Below are 23,247 nucleotides of genomic sequence, written 5' to 3'. Positions count from 1 at the left end.
AAAAAATAAAAAAAATAAAAAAAAATTGGAAAAAATATAGTTCTTTCAGATATTTCCCTGATGGTCCCCATTAGTTTTGGTTCTACAGGAGAAGAGAAAATACCTAATCATTGTACTAACAATAACAACAATGATTATAATAGTAATAGCTAACAATTATTTAATGTGTACCATGCGCCCACATTCTTCTAAATACTTCGCATATTTCCACAAATTCTGTCCTCGCAACATTATGAAATAACTATGAATTTTCCCCCTTTTTAGAGATGAGGAGGCTGAAGCAAAGAGAATTCAAATAATGTGCCCAAACTCAATTTGCTTGTAAGCCTGTGCTTTTAACCAAGTTACATCATGATTCTTGTCTGGACATTTAATGAAGTGAATTAAATGTCATTTTATTGGGTGTGTGTGAGGAATGGATGCGGTCACAGATACAATTGCAAGAAAGGCAAATGAACTTCTCTGTCTATCCTTGGGACCATAATGCTGCCCTACAGAGGTCATGAAAACACATGCCAGATTACATCTACACCCTTGCTGATAAAATTATACAAGTCGGTGCCTTACCAACAGTGGTTTCCAGCATCACCTGAGTACCAGCAGATCGGATAGAAATGAAAACACATTTTATGAGGCTACATCTGAAGGAAAACAAACTAAACACTTGGTGAAAAGATTCTGCTTTAGGGTTTCATAAGAGTTTTGCAAACTTTTACGTTTCCAAATTTAGGATGGGAAAATGGGGAAAAGTAAAGATAAACCGTCAATATGAGCTAAATGTGCTTCATAGCAGCTTCATGGGTGTGTTGGTCACTCTGCTGGACAACAGATCCTGAAGGAAGCCAGTGCTGCCCCAGGTCCTCTGCCCAGGTTGTTTGTCCTCTGCCAAGTGCAGACAGCCCCAGCCAAGTATTTTAATAGATGTGGCTTTGTCTCTTCTAGCCCTTTTCTAGACTTGGCACCTTAGATCAACACAGTCACTATACAAACAAATTTTACTAACTGGTAATTGCTTCCCCCAGGAACAATATGACATCTGACTTTTCTTCTTTGTGCATTCTTAGTGGCGAAAGCTACCGCTACAAACACTGGCAAGCCCCTGCATTTCTTTTTGTGACTGAAAAGCGGTTTCTAACACTCTCTAAAAGATTCTCTACCTTCCCTAACCTCTCACATTCAGATTATTTAACTTCTAAGAAAGAATTGCCAAGCTGAAGGAATCTCTTGAAATATCCAAGATAGTGACCTCTAAATAACAAATGAAGTTTTATTAAGTTTTATGCAGTTTGACTAGAGCCAGCTTTAGCTGATATTAAAACTGTTTCTGCTTTTCCCACCTTAATCATTACGCATTCGTTCATTAAAGAAAAAGGAACTGAACATCTACTCTATGCCAGGGACCATACCACGTAGAATTTTAAGATTCAATCCCCATTCTTATAAAAGTTAAGAATTTTACTTGCCAAGAAAAAGAAACGCAGACTTTTCTAATGATCTGCAATGCTAAAATCATTTTTAATGATTTTAACGTATAGAAGCAGGTAGCAAGAAAACTAGAGATAAATAAATAAATAAATAAATAGTACTGCTCCACTGTATGTTGTATGTGACAAAACAGTGTTTTGTAAATAAAAACTTAAATTGTTTTGGTGTACAATAAAAAAGCACTTGTGATGCAAAATAGTTATTAAAGTTAAACCAAGTTTTTAAAACCATTGGATATTTTTGGTGGTGATATTTCTCTTGAAAACAACTTCTTGGGCAGCCCGGGTGGCTCAGCGGTTTAGTGCCGCCTTCAGCCCAGGGCGTGATCCTGGAGTCCCGGGATCGAGTCCCACGTCGGGCTCCCTGCATGGAGCCTGCTTCTCCCTCTGCCTGTGTCTCTCTATCTCTCTCTGTCTCTCTCTCTCTCTCTCTCTCTCTGTGTGTGTGTGTGTGTCTCATAAGTAAAATCTTTAAAGAAAAGAAAAGAAAACAACTTCTTTTACAAGTGAAAGCCCTCAGTTCATTTCACTTTTCAGGATCCTGGCTATTGGTGTTGTGAGGTCAGAATCTTACATAAACACTGATAACATCGTTCAAGGAACATTAATAAGCTACAGAAATGCAACCCCAAGGAAGTGCACTTGAAACATCAAATTGTAATTTACTTAGGAGAAGGAATGATTTTGGAAAAGTAAATGTGTTTTTTCCTAGTTATTTGGTTTGAGGAATCATTTTTCTTCCTTGTTACTGTGTGTTTGACTTAGAAACATGGTACTTTGGGGCAAGGATATGCTTTAGAAGTCATCTTTTTCCATCCCATTATTTTATGCTTAGTCCTTGAATTTAGTGTTTTTCACATGTACGTCACTCTAAATCACTTTACAAGAAATAGCAAGAAGAATCCAGAATGTGTGACTTTCCTGGAGCATGTTGCTTCTCAGTTTGTCAACTTTGTAAATTATTTTTTAATAATGTAGTTTCTTTGTTTTTTAAGTGAGAGTAGTGATAGCATCACGGAAAGCTGGGGAACTAAAAACAAGTAAAAACAAACCTTATTATTCCATTATCACTGTGCACAGACAGATTTTCTAATGCTTTCCAACGTACATACACATTTTTAATAGCAGCAGTGTAATGTTATTTGTGCCATCTTGTATACTGCTTTTTAACTTAACATTGTGAGCATTTTCTTATGACAAGGAAAATTCTTTAGATACATGACTTTTGATGGCTACATAATATTTTACCTTGTGGGTCATCATAACTTATTTAGCCATTCTTCTGTTGTTGGTCATTTAGATAATTTCTATTATCACAAATATGCCATAGAGTTGTCCTTAATACCATAGAATTTGTGGATCAATATTGACCCTACCTCATTTCAGGGTGTCCTTTGGGCATCCTGAGCCCACTGACCTTCAGAAAGGCTTGTAATTGGCCAGAAGCCAATGTTTATTTCTTCCAAGTGTTCCTTGATGTGTAGACTTCTAGTATTGCTAATCCCTTGGCTAAGGACATGCTTTACTGCAAGCTATTGAGATTTATGAGCATCTTTACACAGTCACAAACACCACCATCTTGATGACATAGATACATTTCTGGAAACAAAAGGAACAACAGAAAGAAATTTCAACCAGTGGGAAATCCACACCACTGGTAGCCCTCAGATAATATTCTAACAGCTCTAGTTCAATTTGTAACCTTTGAAGTGAGCACAAACCACATATCCCACATAAAGGTGGGTAGATACTGGATTATAAAGTATTTTAAAATAATCATTGTTTTCCAGCCTGCATGGTCTAATAAAAGACCTTGGTTAGAAGAGTCTAATCAGTGCTGCCCAATATGGTAATCACTAGCCATGTGTGGCTACAGAGCATTCAAAATTGAGCTGTGTTGTTCATGTAAAATACATACTGGATTTCAAAGAGTAGCAAAAAAAATCTCAAAAATTATTTTATATTTATTGCATATTAAAATGTAATATGTTTAACATATTGGATTAAGTAAACTATTCTTAAAATCAGTTTTCACATGTTTCTCTTTACTTTTTGAAGTCTGGCTACCAGAAAATTTTAAATTACATGTGTGGTTCACATTGTATTTTTGTTGAGTAGTGTTGGTCTAGATAATTGGTGTTAACACTGATTGTACTGAATAATCTTGGGCAAGCCAATTGAGTTCTTCACAGGCTGAAGTTCAACACATGTAGAATACAACCTTGCTCAAATGAAAGTTACAGAGAAGCAAAGTAAATATAGATAGTTTTTACTAGTACATGTATATACTGCCAATTTCTGTAAGAAACAGTGTGTATATATACTGCCTACTTCAATAAAGCTGAAGTATGTAATTTGGGTAGCTTAAACTGGATGCCCGAATGAGTGAAGAATTCAATCTAGTGTGATTTAACTCAACACCAGTGCCCACCTTAGGTGACATTCTATGTATAATTTCTAATTTAGCATATTTATTTTCCTTCCTTTTCTTCCCATGTCCTCCCCACCTGACACAGCCCAGCAGAATTTCTTTGGTCTCTTCAGCTGGCAATACTCTCCAAATATATACTGGCGCCCATTATTAGCCACTTAGTAGCAGCAGCAGCAGTACTAGAAATTTATATCAGTGACCTTTTCTAGAAAAGTTGTATCTTATACTTTTCCTTTAATTATTTTTTTAAAGATTTTATTTACTTATTCATGAGAGATATGGAAAGAGAGGCAGAGACAGAGACAGAGGCAGAGGGTGAAGCAGGCTCCCTGCGTGAAGCATGATATGAGACTCAATCCCCGGACCTGGGTGACACCCTGAGCTGAAAGCAGACACTCAACCGCTGAGCCAGCCAGGCATCACTACTTTTCCTTTAAACATGGAATTTGAAGTATCATTTGGTTTTGTTGAAGAAACTTCAAGCATCTGTAAGGACATGTAAACTCCTTTGTCATGTCACAGTTGCTTTGAGAGCAGTATACCAGATTTAACATCTATTTCTTTTAGTATAGACAAATACTTTAAAAATCCCTGTGATGCAGCCTGAAAGAAAATTAAGTCCTCATTAAGATGATGTCCAGAAGTTAGATTGACGGCATTGCGTTCTTCAGTTTTACAAGAATGAACAGGTAGGGGATCTAGATAATTGACATTGTTCCATTGGTACCAATTACTCTAGACAGAAATTCCAAGCAGACAAAGAAGGCCTGGCCATGGTGAAGAAGAAAATGCAACAAGATGCTGATTCCATGTCCAGAGATGGTCAAACTCCAGGTTATCACAAGAATCAAATGAAAGAAAATAAAAATTGGTCAGGGAGCTTTGCGCCATGTAAATTATTCATAGGAAGTGAGTATTTATAGTTTTCTCCAAAAGAGCACACTCAGTAACATTTGATAAAGTATAATGTTGGCAAAAATTATACTAGAAAGTTTAATTGGAAACTCATTCCTAAAGCCTAATTTTTTAAAGACGATGGTTTATTAAAATCATAGGATGAAACATTAATTTCCAGTGGGATATACATTGACTTAATCACTCTTCTTTACACTGAGTGTTAAAATTGCACTACAAGATCAAGTTCTCACTGACTGCAGTAATATTGACTGTTAACTAATAAATATCTCAAAGTACTTTGGTTGCTAAGCCACTCTTCTACTGGCTGGATTAGAGGATGATGGGGAGTGCTGGATGCTACACAGCTAAGAGTCAAATAATTTGCTTGGATGAAGGTTTTTCTCTTTTTTTCTCTTTTTTAAAAAGATTTTACTTATTTATTCATGAGAGACACATAGAGAGAGGCAGAGACACAGGCAGAGGGAGAAGCAGGCTCCCTGCAGGGAGCCCGATACGGGGGGGCTCAATCTCAGGACCCTGGGATCATGTCCTGAGCCAGAGGCAGACGCTCAATCACTGAGCCACCCAGGTGTCCCAGATGATGGTTTTCTTTCTATGTATTTTTGTTGGCAATTCAGGTCATCATTTTTTTGTAATTTAACAAGTTTATTTTTTACTCTCTGACAAAGCGATAAATTGTTATCATGGTTTATATTATTCACTAACAAATGTATGTGATCTCTTTTACCAGCTCAGTGTGGAAATAGAATTAGAATGGTATCAGAAAGCCCAGCTGGAACGTCTAAAGGGTATGATCTGACTGAGGTCCATCACCTCTTGTGTAGAAGAAGATAGCTATATTTGCCCAGCTATTTTGAGAATTAAGTATGATAAGGTTGGTTAGGTGATCCCAGGACTGCCCTCAGCTTTGTTTGGAATGTGATGAGGTGTGACAGAATAGAAAAACACAGGCCAGAGGCTGGGTTCTAATACTGGCAGGGCCGTTCAGGAGACTTAAAGAATTCTATGGGAAATTTGTTTTGCTTCTTTGAACCCTAATTTTCCTCTCTCTGCTTTTCTGTGCATCATTTATCCATCTATCCATCCACCCATCCATCCATCCATCCCCCAGCCATCCAACCTTCCAGGTATCCACACATACATATAAATATAATTATGGGGGAGAATAAAAATATCAAAATTAAAAATATTAAATAGCTTTTATTGTGAACTTAGAGGCTCAATAAATAAATATTAGTTTATCCTCCACTACTCCTAACTCACCTGCTAAATACCTGAAAAGGGAAAGTATAAAATTCAGAACGAGACACTTCATTTCAACTAATTATTTTGGGGACATATGAAGTATTACATGTCATTACTAAACATGTCTGCTTCTAAATCTCTCCTGTCTTCTTTATATAATAATTTAAAAGTGCCTTATAGCAGTGTTATTTCATAACAGCTCAAAACAGGAAATAATCCAACTGTCCATCAACGAATGAACAGATAAATATGTGCAGCATATGCATGCAAAGGAATGCTATTCAGAAATAAAAGTATTGAAATGTGCAGCAGCATGGATGCACCTTGAAAACATAAGTTAAAAAAAAAAAAAAAAGCCTGTCACAAAAGACTACAAATTGTAGGACTCATGTAAATGGAATGTCCAGAACCGGCAAATACAAAGAGACAGAAAAGAGGCTAGTGGCTGCCAGGGTCCAGGAGGAGGAGGAGGGAATGACTCCTAATAGGTTTGGGATTCCCTTTGGAGGTGACGAAAGTGTCCTAAGATTGATTGTGGGTGGAATTTGCATCCCCCCACCTAAGCCGAATACGTTAAATACAGTTGTCCTGTCTACTTTAATCGGTGAATTATACGGTGTGTGAATTATATCTTAATAAAGCTGTTATGAAACAAAAAGGACTGCATAGGTGTAATATACCCCAAATAATGCAATTTACTTTCAAGATTTCGACCGCATATCCTGTGTTGCAGAGGAAGACCATGTGATAACAACTAGTTCATTGTTCTAAGATTGTCAGGGGGCAAGAGTATAAATGCTGTCGCTTCCTTTCCTCAGTGGCCACTCAAAATGTCTCATTGAGTGAAAGGAGAAAAAGGCTTCTGCAAAGCTAGTTAACCCCGAATCCTGCTGACAGGTATCGTTTTATCGCTTTAGGTCCTGAATCTGGTGCAGTCCTATGTGACCCTTCGGGTGCCTCTGTATGTTTCGTATGTGTTCCATTCCCCCGTTGGCGTAGGGGGCTGGCAGCATTTTGACTTGAAGTCGGAGCTCCGCCTGACTTTCGTGTATGACACTGCCATCTTGTGGAATGAGGGCATCGGCAGCCCACCAGAAGCCGAGCTCCAAGGTGGGTTAGTAATTTGGAAGACTAGTTTTCCTATCCTAGCTGACTTACTTAGGGTCTGTTTGTTTTTGTTTTTGTTTTTGTTTTTGTTTTACCGTAGCTAAGAATAATAGAAGCGACTTTTAATATATTTTATTTTTATATTCAATAGGTAAGATTGTTTTTCATTTTGCCACGGAAAAGCAAAATCATATCAGTGCCTCGAATTCCGCATAGTATGTGACTGCAGTATACTGTATACATTTCATGGATATTTAGCCCTTATAGTCCATTGTAAGGTGATTGATCATTTATGCATTACACAACACAGTCTATGGGTTTCCTAGATTCTAGAAAATGTGTAGAGGAAGTTCCAACTGAAAATAAGAAATGAACCCAAGAGAAAAATTTGTGCTATTTTGTTTCTGAAAATGAGATACATCCTGGATTCTAGTTCTGGCTTGCACAGCTAACTAGCTTTGTGATCTTAAACATATACTGCTTAACCTTCGTGGCACTCAGATTCTTCTCAAAGGTAGGCCAGGCTTCTAATTTTTTTTATTTTAAAATTCTATTATTCTGTGATATTTTAGCTGAATATCTTGGAAGAGTGGTGTAAGTACAACTAACTGCTGAGCCCATCATCATCTGCCAAAATTTGTTTCAATCTCTGTGTCAGAATTATAATTCAAAGTCCAGAAACATAAAGCTAATTATCTATCTGTAGAATGAGTGCAGTTTCTTTTCAGGCACCTGCTACTGTTCTGGCTCCATGCCTATCTGAGCATCATGTCTGCATTATTTTCTAGGAGCCAGAGAGACGATACTAGTGACACTGCATCAAAATTTGCTGTCTTAGGGGCACCCAAACGCCTCAGCTGGTTAGGCATCTGCCTTCAGCTCAGATCATGACTCGTAGTCTTGGGATTGAGCCCTGCATTGGGCTCCCTGCTCAGCGGTTGTCTGCCTCTCCTTTTCCCTCTCCTTCTGCCTTTCCCTTGCTCAGCCTCTCTCATGCTTGCTCTCTCTCTCTCTCTCTCCAACTAAATAACTAAAGTCTCAAAAAAATTGCTATTAAACAGATTAAAATTGCCCTGAAACTATGTGAAAGGTAATATGATCACCCTGGGTGATTATTCCAGATTATTTTATATTTCAATGTTTTAATTCCCTATCTTGCCTTAGAAAATGTATATTTAAGGAAACTTTAACATGGATCCATGCTGTGGTTCTCCTGTTCTACATAAGGAGCTCATGTTTCTTTCTTATATCTGGAACTGACTTTGGTCAAACGGCTGATGTCTTGGGAAAGCTCCAGGGTTTTTATTAAGCCTATAGAATTTGGAATACTTCTGGAGAACAGAGACACACTTCCATGTCCCCAAATCTTCAAAATTTGATAGTTTTATTGTGTCTCAATTTCTGGCTTCATTTATGTAGACTAAAGCTTTTAAAAGGGGAAAAAAAATCTTGGACTCCTGTAATCAATCTGTATATTTCATATTGATGTCACTCATGTTACCTGATTCTATTTTGCCTCCCTTCTTGACACCTTTTCTTGTTAGAAAGCAAAGCAAAACAAAGAAACAGAACACGTCTGCTTCACTTCTCACTCAGAATTCTTCGGATAACACCCTTTGGCTAGAACACTTAAAGATGAGACATATCTGAAGTCAAACTTGGAAGAAATCCTGCACATAAGGAGTCCCTGGTTACCAGTATTTCCATTCTTATGCACTATCCCCATGTAGGTTCTCTCTACCCGACTAGCATGCGCATTGGTGAAGAGGGGCGCTTGGTTGTGAACTTCAAGACAGAGGCTCAGTTCCATGGATTGTTTGTGCTGTCTCATCCCGGTAAGCCCTGCTATCCACCAGGAGCCACTCCCTATACAACAGGACACAGATTTTTCCATATCCACATGTGTGCGTGTTTCAACATGCCTCCCAGTGAGCTTTGAAACCCTTCATTTTGGGGTACTTGGGTGGCTCAGTGGTTGAGCATCTGCCTTTGGCTCAGGGCATGATCCCGGGGTCCTAGGATCAAGTCCCGCATCGGGCTCCCTGCATGGAGCCTGCTTCTCCCTCTGCCTGTGTCTCTGCCTTTCTCTCTGTGTCTCTTATGAATAAATAAATAAAATCTTAAGACAAAAAAAGAAACCTTTAATTTCAAATGAACTGTCAATGTGACTTCTCTACAGGAGGGCTTGATGATTGCTCAGCTACATTTCCGAAGCTACAAAACCATTGTCATCGATGTAGACTTTGAGAGAAAATACAAAATGATGAAAGCAAATTTAAAAGAAAACTCTACTGCATTTGGTTCAAGTGGAGTTTTCCTTGGATAAAGAGCATTAGCAACCATAATCTCCTCCTCTATTTCAATTTTATTGTATAAAAAGTTGAAGTTAGGTTATTTGTTCAGCAAGGACTTCTCTGTTCATAACTCTTTTCTAGACACTGTGAGAAACCTTTATAATAGAGCTGGAAGTGGCACTTCACTGCAACACTTAAATTTCAGACATGTGAACTAATTATCTTCAATAAAGATTGGCTATGTCATTTTACTAACTGTGGCACACTGAGCTTTGAATACCAGTAAGGAGGCAGCCACTAAAGTCCAATGTCCAGGCTTTTTTTGGACTATAAAGGACATTTTATTAGAAATATTTTATTTGACTCTCCATATCACCAACTTAGTTTTGCATATTTTGCCCGTTTGCCAACTATTGTCAGATGGACGGGGAAAAATAGTTCACTCACTGTCTTCTACGGCCTTCGTTTTTCTGATTCTGAGCTCCAAACAAAGGAGGGAATAGGGCTGAAAAATCAGAAGAGAAAGAGGTTTCGTTGTATTTTTCTGAAACTGAATGACAATACAGACTCAAGAATCATTTTGCTTTACTCTAATTGACAGCCTTGGAAAAGGATTTCTTGGTCTTTACAGGTCCCTCCCACATGCCTACCTTTCTGGCAAACTGAATCCTTATTTAGACACCGTTGCAGGCAATCTAATTAAAGTTAGATTCCACTCAGAAATTGGGTTTGCCCAGCTATGTGGAGGCTGAGAGATTAAAGCTCAACTCATAGCTCTGGCACACAATAAATACATTCACATCAGCTTTTATGGCTCTGCTGTGCCTCCCTGGAAAGTAGCCCTGAACTCTTTGAGCATTTCTACACAATTCCCTTTTGACAGAATCATAGAGTGGATAAAGCCCTGAATTAGGAATCAGAAGGCACATATCCTATCCTAGCTGTGTGATCTTGGGAGAGTCACTATAATCAGCTTCAGTCCGTATTCTCTGGGAACAAAATGGGGATAATTACACCAACACTCTGTTTCTGAAGGCTTAGTATTAAGAATAAATGCAAACAGGATGCCTGGGTGGCTCAGTGGTTGAGTGCCTGCCTTCGGCCCAGGGAGTGATCCTAGAGACCTGGGATCGAGTCCCATGTCGGGCTCCCTGCATGGAGCCTGCTTCTCCCTCTGCCTGTGTCTCTGCCTCTCTGTGTGTGTGTCTCTCATGATTAAATAAATAAAATCTTTAAAAAAAAAAAAGAATAAATGCAAACGATATATGATAAGGTACTTGGAAAACTCTAAACTCTTATGCGCTCTTACAACCATTCTACCGTATTTATTTATTTATTTATTTTTAAATTTTATTTATTTATTTATTTATGATAGTCACAGAGAGAGAGAGAGAGAGAGAGAGGCAGAGACACAGGCAGAGGGAGAAGCAGGCTCCATGCACTGGGAGCCCGATGTGGGACTCGATCCCGGGTCTCCAGGATCGCGCCCTGGGCCAAAGGCAGGCGCCAAACCGCTGCGCCACCCAGGGATCCCCCGTATTTATTTATTTTATACACCTTATTGTTGGCATTTTCTAGCATCCTTTACAAGCTCAATGATCATGTCAGCTGATCACCCGGGCCTGACCTTCTCCTTGCGCCTCATCAGGAGTGAACCAACCTATAACCAGCCAGTGCAGCAGTGGAGCTTTGTGTCTGACTTTGCAGTAAGTAACTCAGGCTCTTACTTAATTTTCCTTTTCTGTTGCCTTTGACCATATCTCAGATCCTTACATGAAAAATGAATGTTCTCCCTTCTCCTTGAAGGTACGTGACTATTCGGGGACCTACACCGTGAAACTGCTACCTTGCACTGCTCCATCGCATCAGGAGTACCACCTGCCAGTCACCTGCAGCCCCAGAGAGCCCATCACCTTTGACCTCGACATACGATTCCAGCAGGTGCGTCTCTTGGAGTTACCTTCCCGTGAAATCTTGCTTTAAGAGGTCGTGGCTTACTTTTATCAGTAAAAAAATAAATAAAATTCAGATAGTGACTTGACTTCTTGCATGCTGAGAAAAAAGGAAAGCAGATAGGAAGGAAGCAAGAGAAGAAGGAAGCAGGAAAGAACTGCCCTTTGTTGTTGGTCCAGGATATAAAATCCGTAGTTGAAGAGGACACAAGGGTTATTTTTTTTTCTCCCAAGATCTTGTCTCCTTCTGGAGTTTGCCACCTTGGAGATTTGAGGACTCTCCCCAGAGTTCTTCTGTACCTTCTTTGTCTTGTTCTTGATCTTCAAGGAAATAAATGTCCTGTCATTCATGCCATCTCAAAGTGCCTAATTGCCATTATGGATTAAAAGAAATGTGATGGCACTTTGTGTCCAAGGACTTATCTTAGGTGTTGGCTTTTGCCTGACCAGGACATGTACAAGTCCCTTACAAACCCCGTTAAACCAATGGAAAAGAACTGGAGTAATGCTGTTTAGTCGGAGTAAAAAAATTTCAACTCGCCAGTTTTACTTTCTCAAGAATTTCAAAGCCCATGTTACAATTCCCTACATTAGTTTTTTCTTTTTGAATGTGACAATTGCAGTGCAGTCTTCAGTGTTCTACATGTCATCGAATGTGTGTGTCTGTGAATAATGTCTGTGTGCACCCCCAGAACAATTGACAACATCTCAAAGGACTTTCACACTCGGTTTTAGGTCAGTGATCCAGTGGCGGCTGAGTTTAGCTTGAACACCCAAATGTACCTCCTGTCCAAGAAGAGTCTCTGGTTGTCTGACGGATCCATGGGATTTGGGCAAGAGAGTGATGTTGCCTTCACAGAAGGTATCCATTTCATAAATGCGACACCTGCTGTTTGCCACTGCATCTGTTGTTCTTTGCTTTATTGGGATCATGTTTGAGAGGGGAAATTATAACGTGATGGGATGGTTTTGTGAAGATAACTGGATCTTTACCACTTTGGCCAGGATAGCATAAGGCCACTGAAATTGGATATATGTGACTGGATGTTTTTTCTTCTGGGGAAGTTAATCTCTATTTCCCTTACTTAAGTGACTTTTGGAACAAATATAGGTTTTGTTCTTGACCCTTCTTTCAAGGTGCATAGATGCAAATACTACAGATATTTGAGATTGTAAATGCCTCATGGGCAAGGGTTAGATCTGTCTGGTCCAGTGGCTCATTCCTGGCACCTGGCAAAACACCTAACACACATAGTAATAGCTGTGAAATACATGATTGACTACTAGGGAATTTCCATAAGCTCTCTTTCAAAATCAAATAAAGCCAACTCAGCTTTTTATCACTCTTTTCTTTTTTATAGACTTTATTAGTCTACATTCTGCATAAATTATTTATTTATATGAAGCTGACTTTAACCACAGTACAATCATGAATATTAAATTATAGGCCAAGCCTTGAGATTATTTCCACTACTGACCGAGCATTCAAGGGTCAATAAATCTTCAGTCACTTGTGGCCGGTCCCCAAAGTGGTCTCAGAATCTGAGGCCTGGGAGTGAGTGAGATCCTAAAGGTCTTTCAACACTTGATGCCAGAGGAGGAAAAGAAGGGAGTGCTCTCTAGTGGCATTATTGTCACAAATTGTTTGCAGTGCCACGTGGACAGAAGTGACATTTTCACATCTCTGTTTCAGGTGATATAATCTATGGTCGTGTCATGGTAGATCCTGTCCAGAATCTGGGTGACTCCTTTTACTGCAGCATTGAGAAGGTGTTCTTGTGCACTGGAGCTGATGGCTATGTTCCCAAATATAATCCCACAAATGCAGAATATGGCTGCTTAGCCGACTCTCCTTCACTCTTATATAGATTTAAAATTGTGGTAAGTGCTTTGACCCAAACAATGAACAAGATAGATGCTCGAAGTTAAATGTGCGTCTGATACTCAAAAACAATAGCGTCTTTTCAAATGAAAGTAAATGGTGACATTTTAAGGTAATCTGTACTCGCACAAAACTAAAGAAAACATTCTGTACTTGCAAAAGTTGGTATGATCTACAGCACTCCTCATTTTCCTTATTCCTTTAAGGACAAAGCTCAACCAGAGACACAAGCCACCAGTTTTGGAAATGTCCTGTTTAATGCCAAACTAGCAATGGATGATCCTGAAGCTATTCTCTTAGTGAATCAGCCTGGATCTGATGGATTTAAAGTCGACTCCATGCCACTCTTTCAGGTGGGCCAGTAGTAAGCCACTTAAAACAGCTCTGTGAACACACGCAAATTACTTAATGTTGAGATGATCCAAGTGTCTTATACTAAATGGCAGTGATAGTAATATTGCATAAGTAACAGTAACATCGAATAAGATAATGTAGGTAAACCACACCCCATACCAGAGTAGGCGTGGGGTGAGCATTCTCTGAACTCTAGCTGCTATTATTTTCATTAGTGCATTATTTTAAGTCTATGTGTAGTGAAGACCCTTATTCAGCCCAGAATGTAAATCGAAGTCCGATGTTTGGAAATTCTGCTTTTCTTATTCCCAAAGGTTCCTTCCTGTTGACTTGTCATGATCATCTTAGAGTGATCTTGTATCAACTGCTGGATTCAGAAAAACCAGTGTGCACAACTCGTAAATCCCCACCCTCAAAAGTTTTATAAACTAAGAATATCCTAACCCAGCAATAGACAGTAGAAAGAGGCACAGGTGACCATAAGACTGAGCGGGCAAATGAGACAAATACATTCCGAGATGTGTTTGTGTTCCGGACAAACACATTGCGAGATGTGTTCCCATTGTGAATGGGGAAGCAAGTACACCTTTTAGGAAATTTACTGAAAATTGTCCAGGCAGGCGGATGGCTGCCAAACATGTTATCTTTATTCAAACTACAGAAAGAATCTTAAGGAAGTATATTTGTTATTTTGAATAACTTTTGAAAATTGTTTTCACTGTTAACTCTGAATGCATTAGACCCCTTCTAAATCCTGACGGCTTCAGAGAGCCATCAGACAATCCCTTCTTTTCACAGGCCCTGAAAAAGCAGAAAAACTGACCTCCTCTTATGTGTAAATATGCAGCCAGATATACTGGGAGAGAGTCCATGGGTCAGGAGTTTTGAGTTCTAGTCCTTCCTCTGCCACTAACTTAGTTCACTTGATCTTAACCAAAAGGCCGAGAAGCGATACCACTAACTTAGTTGAGTGATATTGGCAAGTTAGTTAACTGCTAGACATTCTTATTTACCCATTTTTAGATTAATAAGTTAAGCCCTGTGATTGTTTGTTTGTTTGTTTGTTTGTTTATTTATTTATTTATTTATTTATTTATGATTTTGTTCATTTATTTATGAGAGACACAGAGAGAGAGGTAGTGACATAGACAGAGGGAGAAGCAGGCTCCCTGTGGGGAGCCCGTTGTGGGACTTGATCCCAGGACCCTAGGATCACAACCTGAGCTGAAGACAGACAACCACTGAGCCACCCAGGCACCCCAAACCGGGTGATATTTAAAGTTCTTTACAGTGCTGACATTCAATGGCTACAAGTCACAGATTTCAAGTATTTACTGGCACACACTTCCTCAAGAGCCACGTAAAATATTTCAGAGTGCTTTACACAAAGCCTTGCACATACTACACATGCAGAAACATTAAGTATATCAATTCTGTAGACTGAATAAATTATGTTATGGTCTCTGCCATTCGTTTCTCTTGCAGTAGTCATGAATGAGGTTGGCATGATACTTAATTTTCTAACAAATAGAGTTGTGTTTTCTAGGTCGCTCTGGGCCGAGAATGGTACATACACACGGTCTACACAGTAAGATCAAAAGACAACGCCAATCGAGGCATTGGCAAAAGAAGCACTGAGCACCAGCACCACTCCTTAGTGAGACCAGGGAAGCCCCAGGCAACTAGCAAGGGCCGGAAGAAGAGGGAGATCAGGAGCTCACCCCCACTGGCCTGGCAAATAGGTGCTGAGAACAACCGGGGAACAAACATCCAGCACATTGCCCTGGACCGCAGCAGCCGGAAGCTGATCCCCCAAGGCCGAGTTCCTCCTGATGGCGTCCTCCCCCGGGAGCTCAACCGTCCCAGCTCTGAGGTCAGCCTGGTCACAGTCGTTGGCGGCATCGCGGTGGGATTGCTAACCCTCTGCCTTGCTGCCATCACAGTGATGATGTGCAAGAGCAAGAAGGGCGCCAGGAGAAAGGATGCTCTAAAGTGCTCAGGCAGCAGCAAGCCCATGATGCCTCCGCAGAGCCACCACTGTGACAGCTCAGAGGTTTGATGACCACAGGTGGTACTCAGCCTCCTCCCCAAGTGCCTCAGAAAAACTGTAGAAACCCAAATGCTTCTGGAAACAGCAGAGAACTGGGGGCTTCCGTTTCAAAGCTACTCAGAAGACCTGACTGTACTGATGAATAACCTTGGATTTGAATTGTGTCTACTCTTTCATGCATCAAAGAAACAAATGCAGACCACAGACCACAGCTTTCCTCTGGCCCAGAAGGTGGCAGACACAGGGACACAGAGCCATAGATGGACTGCCAGGAATGGACTTCTCATTTTAGACATTTTCTCTACACAGTGGAGACAAATCTACTCAAAGGTGCTGCAGACTCTCTCAGAAGTTTAAGATAAGTCTATTGTTGCTATATGAGTACGAATCTTAAAGGTGCAATTACCACATTGTTTATTCATTGTATAACAGTTTCTTCCTAGAAAGGTATTAATGAGTAGTCTGCAAGAATAATAAACACACCATTTATTAGGACAAGTTTTCTCATGGGCGAAAACAGCATAGAATTATGACCAGGGGTGGCTCAACCCATAATTCAGCTTTTATACTACGTGGAAGGGAATGGAAGGAAAGATAGAGGGGAAGTAACTCACTAGCTTGGATTTGAATTGTTTTTCATCCTCGTCAGAGCCTCCTTGTTTTATTTGCTTATTTAACTTTAAACCAAAGAATATGTTAAGGCTGGAAGAGATTGTCAAAGAAAGACTCTCCTGTAGTCAAGCTCTTGCATGATATAGTATACCTTATTGGTGCTCAACATTTGTGGGAAGTGAGAGGGTTGGTGGAGTTTTGATGATGAAGAAATGCTATAGACTTAGATTCACATTTATAAGACAATGTTCTCTAAGAACTGAGCCTAGATATTTGCAGTATTGAACCCATAAATGATAATGAGAAATCTCATTACGGGTGGTGGAGGGAGAAAGTGGTATTTATTAATATAATATGTTTGACCAAATGCCTCTTCTACATACTTTATTGAATAAAAGACATTCTGACAGATGATACATGAAGCTAACCCTCAGAGTGGTATAATCACACAACCATGTCCAGAACTTACATTGGCCACAGGACATTTTATTAACTTTCTAATCAACATCTGGTCTAAAAATGGGAATCTTTGCAACTGTCATTCCAGAGATGGCCTTGGAGATGCCATCTTCTTTGATCTGGGAGGAGAGCAGCATTCTCTGACATCTCCAGTTCAGTGAGCTGGTACTGCAAGGTCCCTCTCGGTATCTGGAAATATAATGTGTAACACTGCTTACGGTGTTAAAAACCAAGAAACTTAGTGAGCTTGCTTGGCAAGGCTCCCATCGCCTTTCTGAAAAAAAAAATGTACTCTCACCAAATGGCAAAAATTTCAGTTGGAAAGGGAAGGAAAATGTCAGCTGTCCAATGACCAATCTTCCAAAAGCTAGTAAATGTATTTCAAGCAAAAATAAAGTCAGGAGAAAAAGAACTGTACCTAGGGGCTAACCAATCCTCCAGTGTTGCCTAGAATCTCTTCACTTGCTTCCATAGCCTGGCCACACTGGACATCCTCGTGGGATGGATCTTATCTGGTGTCCGTGAGCCCCATCCATCTCTTTACTGAAAAAAGGAATCTACACTGGTGCTGAGAGACGGATGAGAAGTATCTAATACCTCTCTTCTTTTGGGCAGCTCTGCACTTCACATTCAAAGTCTTTCAAAGAATATGGTAGACTAGAGTCTCCTTCCATTGGGGATTTATAGATACCACCTATAACTCAAAAGTCCCCCAAAGGGACTGTATAGCCCAGGAGTTCATTTGTCGAATAAACATGAATGCTTCCATAATTATCCCCTTTTCTTTTGCTTTGCCTTCTGGTACATGCTTAGCTACTTTAGTCACCTCATAACTTGTATAGGAATGAGCATGAGTTAAACAGCTTCAAATAGCGTTCAAAAGCTTCGAAAAGCCTTTTCACGGCTTAGCACTGGGTTCAATTCACTAAGACTGGTAGAGCAAGTCCTCTCAGTCGACTTTGTGTTCCTTTAGTAGCTGGGAAGCAGTAGGCTGCTTCAGAGCCTGACTCTCGTGCAATCGTGAGCCGCTCTATCACTGAATATACTAATCACTGAAGCAACATCACCACAAGTCTGTTTTGAGCCTTTGGGCCACACTGGTTTGATATCAGATTTCACAATACAATTAGTTTTTCTAATGAGACTGCCATATATGAATTGGAGGGCTTACAAAATACAGGACCTGTCTATCTTTACTTAACAAAGAAAAGTTTCTTCCTCTCTGCCTATTCCTTCTCTTTCTCTCCTTTCTCTCTTCTTCCTTTCCTTCCTCCCCTTGAAAACAGTCTGTGGTCTGTGGGAAATAGGCAGATACAGCTTTCTTGAGTATAAAATGCTTAGATTTCGGCATCATTTTCTTTATATCTATTTACTTAATGTGTGATTTTATATACATTAATCATAAAAATACCGTTTCTAGTGGAAAAGAGAATCAGGCAAAAATGCTTTATTGTTCAATAAAACAGACCCTTTTTCCAGTATTTTGTTTTTAGAGAATTATGCTGGTATTATCAAAACAATTACATAAAATAACTTCCTATAGACAACAGGATGTAAGCTATAATCACTCCTTAGATACTCAGTAGCTTCTGACCTTAATTTAAACTATATAATTGAAATTGTACTGCATAGGAAACCCCAAGCACAAAAATATATATGAAGCCTTAGGAGCTCTCCTAGCACGTGAACTATAAGCTTTACAATACATCATTACGTTGTAATGATGGTTTTATTTATTACAATTCATTCTCTCTGTTAACACTTACTAAATGCTCACCTAGGATTAGCCACTTGGAGAGATTAAACAGAAGCCAAGATATCCTCCCTGGTCTTCTGGCAGGTTATAATCAAATGTAGTTCTTCCTTTAGACTACAGGAATCAAGATTTGCATTGCGTTTTCCCCTGGACCAAGAACAAGTGAGGCATGTTTGTGAACCACAACTTAAAAATCTCTCCAGAGCACCGACAGTGGAGTCTGCTGTTTTTCATCTAAAAGAACCCCACATGCTATGGATCATTCTGATCATAGTTGTAATGCAAAATATTTCAGATCAATAACTTAATGGAATTGCCCTTCACAAATCTACACAGAGAGAATCCATTACAGGGATGTGGGTAGCCCTGCATATTCTTTTCCTCTTAATGGAGGACAGGCCCACTTTATTCCAAGAATAGGATATGGCACATCAATTCTTGTTCCCGTCCATTAACATCCCCAACGCCTCCTGAAGTGCATTCTCCCGCGAGCATCCACACTGTCAACTAGAATTCCTCTACCACGCTACTGCATAGCATTTGTTATATGAAGGACCAACTCTAGGCTCAATATGAAGGGATTTAGTTCTGTAAGCCTCAAACAACTTCTTTATTAAGTCATCATACCTCTAAGTCTTTTCCAGGGTACCAACCCCAGGGTCGACTTTAAAAATGGAAATAGACTTGTATGAAAATCACAGAGACTTTCCTCATACAAATCAGTGCTAAGGGTTAAAATAGTCCTAGATTGAGAAACAGTAAAGTAACAATAATAGCAGAATTGATGAGCAAAAATCTAATGACATTTAGATTTTTAAAGTTGGAAATGGGATTTCTGCTCCGATTTTGAAAATATTTATTTTTGACTTAGAGACCAAGTTAGTCCTTTAAAAGGAAAAAAGAAAAAAAATCTTTAAAGATCCAAGTGTTTTGCAAAATTGAAATTTACATAATGGTATTCATTTGAAAAACAAGGGAACTATGATTCTTTGAGACTCATTTCTTCTAGGCATGAAAGTAATAACAAAAGGAAGAAAACAGGTGTTTTTACTAACTGTAGGGCAAATGATGAATAGGACTTAAATGTTCAATCAGACCAACTCCCATGGCTTAGAAATGAGTACTTTGGCAGAGAACTATAAATACTACTATTATCTGGCGCGCGGTCGCACACGCACACACACACACACACACACACACACACACACAGGCACATGTGTGTATAAAAACAACCAAAGATCTCATTTCTAGAAAAAGATGACCCTACATACAGGTTTAACTGAAAGGGTTCATATGGAGATTTTGAAGAAGGTCAACAGAGTGGTCATTTGTGTAAACACACTATCGTGGGATTTTTCTTTGACATTAGTTCAAAGATTACTACGTTTCTTTAATAAGAGTTTTCCTAGAATTGATTCCAGTGTTGCCTAGTAATGACATAAAAATTTTCAGAAAATATTATCCATAGGTTCAAAGTTTCCTTCACTATTTCTTCTTGTTGCCATATCCTTTGATGTTAAGAATGAAAGACTAAACTTTGATAGTTATTTTGATTTTAATAAGATTTTAAAATAGAAGTGCATGATATTTTTCTACAGTTTTCACTGGAAAGATCATACAGAAACCTTTTAAATAAAGAAAACTGGTTCTCTGTTGAACTAAAGTTGATGAAACAAACTATACTAATGTGAGCCTCCCTCCAATTTTAATTTTGTTGGGAAAACAGACCAGAATATTAAATTCACAGACTTTTAAACAATTTTGCTTTCTTTCCTATCTTTCAAGTACATGTTTTACCTTTTCCATTATATCTGTTTGTGTATGCTTCTTTTTTCAGTATTGTTTTATTAAAAACAACATCCAGAAGAAAAAAACAAAACCAAAACCAAACCCTGCTGTAGCTATGACATCTCTATTTTCCTTCCTTCCTTTCTTCCTTACTTGGTTCCTTTCTTTCATTGACTAGGTTTTTTTTCTTCCTCTGAGATTTACATTCTTCCAGTAACGCTTCCCTTTTAGTTTTGAAACCATTGCCATTTCCACTATGTAATTAGCATTCTTATTCATCTGAAAGCTAGTAAGTAAACCTAGCATTTGTGCAGTGTCCCTTCTTTATAAAATGTTAAGGCTTTTGGATGATAGAAAGAAGAGCTCCCTTCAAAAGATCAAAAGCATCATATTGAATAATGTAATGATGATCTGTGCTTTGATTTTCTCTCAGTAGTTTCAACACTGACATTTAAGACACACACACACACACACACACACACAATCCCTTTAAGGGTTTAATTGAGTAAAAATAAAAGGCCAGAGATCACGTATATGAAGTTGTTTTGTATGATTGAATACTTTGTGATGAAATAAATGGCAAAACGAAAAAACTATTAAAATGTTAACAGCATTGAAGTGTTTTCAATTGTAATTATTAAATGCACAGTGTTCCTTTCACTATTAGCCAAATGTTGCCTACACTGATCACACGATTCCTTGAAAATTCTAAGTGAATTTCTACTACAGATATTTATTTTCCCAATGTTTGGATCGTCCCTTCACATAAAAATCATCAGTACTGTGACTTTGAAAAGAAGAAAGAAAAGAGAGAAATGTGGGTTTTTAAAAGCTAACATTAGTAATAAAGAGCGTTACAATACAAATCACTGAAAAATCTAGAAAAGCAATTACTGGTAAGAATAAAAAATCATTTCTGTAAGGCCCAAAATGGAGCACATTACAAAAAGACACATTACAAGGACAAAGCTGGGTCTCTTTCTGTGGTTTTAGGAATTCAAGTTTTTGGCAAGGTATTATTTAAGCCCATTTGTCTCTAAAAGAAAACTTCAGCCTGTACAAGGAGTTGTGTGTTTTATAATTGCATTAAGTGCCTGCTTCCTCCAAAAGCCCTCCAAAACACTCAGTAAATTTATATTTATCTAGCCACTGAGTGACATATCTGTGTGTGATGGAATTATTTTCAGAGCTTAATAGCCTTCGTGATTTTCCCATGGGAATTCTGCAAAAACTAACAGGGTCTAGGTTTTTTTTTGTTGTTGTTGTTTATTTGCTAGGGTACTTCATTTTTGCTGGCTATTGAAGCTTATCCCTGAGAAGCCAATTATGCAAATAATTTGGAGGCATTCAGTCTTCCCTCCGTGTCTAAAATAATTCTTGCTGCCACTTGTGTTTCCTAACTACAACTGTTTTCTCGAAATATATCACATGTTTAATATAAATAAAGCCCATGTAAATATAAATGTGTTAACATGGTCAAGGGATTGTGGTTCGTTCTGTAAATTTTGTTTACACTAAAATCCAAGAATTCGTGTAGTCTGCCATGCATGCCAGTTATTTCTGCTCTGGGTCTGAAGCCTAAAGCTCCTTCAGGCTTCCAGGATGGGACCTGTGCTCCCAGTGCCTCTCTGATGCTGGTGGCCAAATATTGCCGCCCCTCATCAGGATCTACCTGCAGCATCTCAGTGCTTACTCACCAGTGGTAACAGGTGTAGACACAGCTGGAGGCCTGTCAGGGGCAAAGTATACTTAGAAGAAACTACATATTTGGGTGAGTAACTTTGTCCCGGGGAGCAGAGTGTCTAGGCCTTACTACAGGTATGAAACCCTGCCAGGCTGCACAAATGAGGAAGAATCAACTAATTAGATCCATTGCTGGGGGACTTACACAAAGGAGTTATCATTTGACTTCTTATATTGTCAGATTTTTAATAGGTGGCCACAACTATTTAATACCAGAAGGAAATGCAAGGACAGCCTCTTTTAGAGCTACTGAAGGATAATCTCAAGAAAAGGAGTGGAGCACTGGGGGAAGAAGTGGCCAGTTGTAGCAGAAACGCTGTGATCAGCCACAGAAATGAGAAGATCAGTCCATCTTCACTATAGAAGAAAAGGAAAAAGCGTGTGTGCTGGGAAATTTCCCAGCTACTAAGGAGAAAGCCTCGCCTTCAGGAAGTTAGGGCAGGGGACCAAGGAAGGGTAGATTCATGATCCAGCCACACCTGGATATTGACTGGGAGATAAAATCTCCATGCCATAAATTCACAATCACCCCAGAGGCACCCACTTTAAGGAAAAATTCTCCAAGCCAGAATGAGTGAAGGTAGACCTGACTAGGAGGAGCAGACAGAGTTAGGCTAATCTGAGCCCACACAATACTGATTCCCCCCTACCCAACAGCTATGCCAGTAAGCTGCCACAGAGGAAGATTGGTAGCAAGTTTTGAAAATCCTACTCCCAGCAGACTGAAAGGCATTTCAAGATGCTAAGATCTCATCCTCGAAATTTAAGTGTGACTGATTGCAAAGTGGTTAAAGGTGGTAGAGAAGGTTATTGGGCACAGATTATCTTCAAAGGAAGTTGAGGCAGGGTACCCACCAGGGGGAGAACATCTGGAGAAGGGTGTATGCAAAAAGAGGTAAAAATATTCCCCGGGATTTCCTCAGAGGTGAAACCATTCAGAAGATAATGAACCTGAAACACATACGCTGCATTACAACACATGCCTGTGTCTCTGCCTCTCTCTGTGTCTCTCATAAATAAATAAAATACAGTGGCTGTGGCCTGACACATTCTGCCCCTTCCGATGAGGACAGAAGCCCCACTGCCCCCTGCACACGAACACCACCACTTGGCTTGAATTCTAAAGACACCACTAAGTTAAGAGGCATTGGCGATTCCCAAGTGTCTTCAGA

General features: G+C 39.3%; 1 protein-coding gene across 1 annotated transcript in view; it reads left to right on the top strand.

The window, feature by feature from the left end:
• FREM2 (FRAS1 related extracellular matrix 2) overlaps positions 1-21,812 on the top strand; it is a 166,135-nt gene extending 144,323 nt beyond the window's left edge. Inside the window, exons 17-24 of the mRNA XM_072797284.1 lie at positions 6,996-7,188; positions 8,916-9,020; positions 11,058-11,185; positions 11,286-11,420; positions 12,167-12,293; positions 13,125-13,312; positions 13,520-13,666; positions 15,214-21,812. Coding sequence (XP_072653385.1) covers positions 6,996-7,188; positions 8,916-9,020; positions 11,058-11,185; positions 11,286-11,420; positions 12,167-12,293; positions 13,125-13,312; positions 13,520-13,666; positions 15,214-15,726 — 1,536 coding nt within the window. The 3' untranslated portion in view covers positions 15,727-21,812. The remainder of the gene's footprint in view (positions 1-6,995; positions 7,189-8,915; positions 9,021-11,057; positions 11,186-11,285; positions 11,421-12,166; positions 12,294-13,124; positions 13,313-13,519; positions 13,667-15,213) is intronic.
• The last annotated feature ends 1,435 nt before the right edge of the window (positions 21,813-23,247 follow it).

The sequence above is a fragment of the Canis lupus genome, chromosome 24 (assembly GCF_048164855.1).
Source record: "Canis lupus baileyi chromosome 24, mCanLup2.hap1, whole genome shotgun sequence".
Lineage (NCBI taxonomy): Eukaryota > Metazoa > Chordata > Mammalia > Carnivora > Canidae > Canis > Canis lupus.
This window is presented reverse-complemented; position numbering and strand designations above follow the sequence as displayed.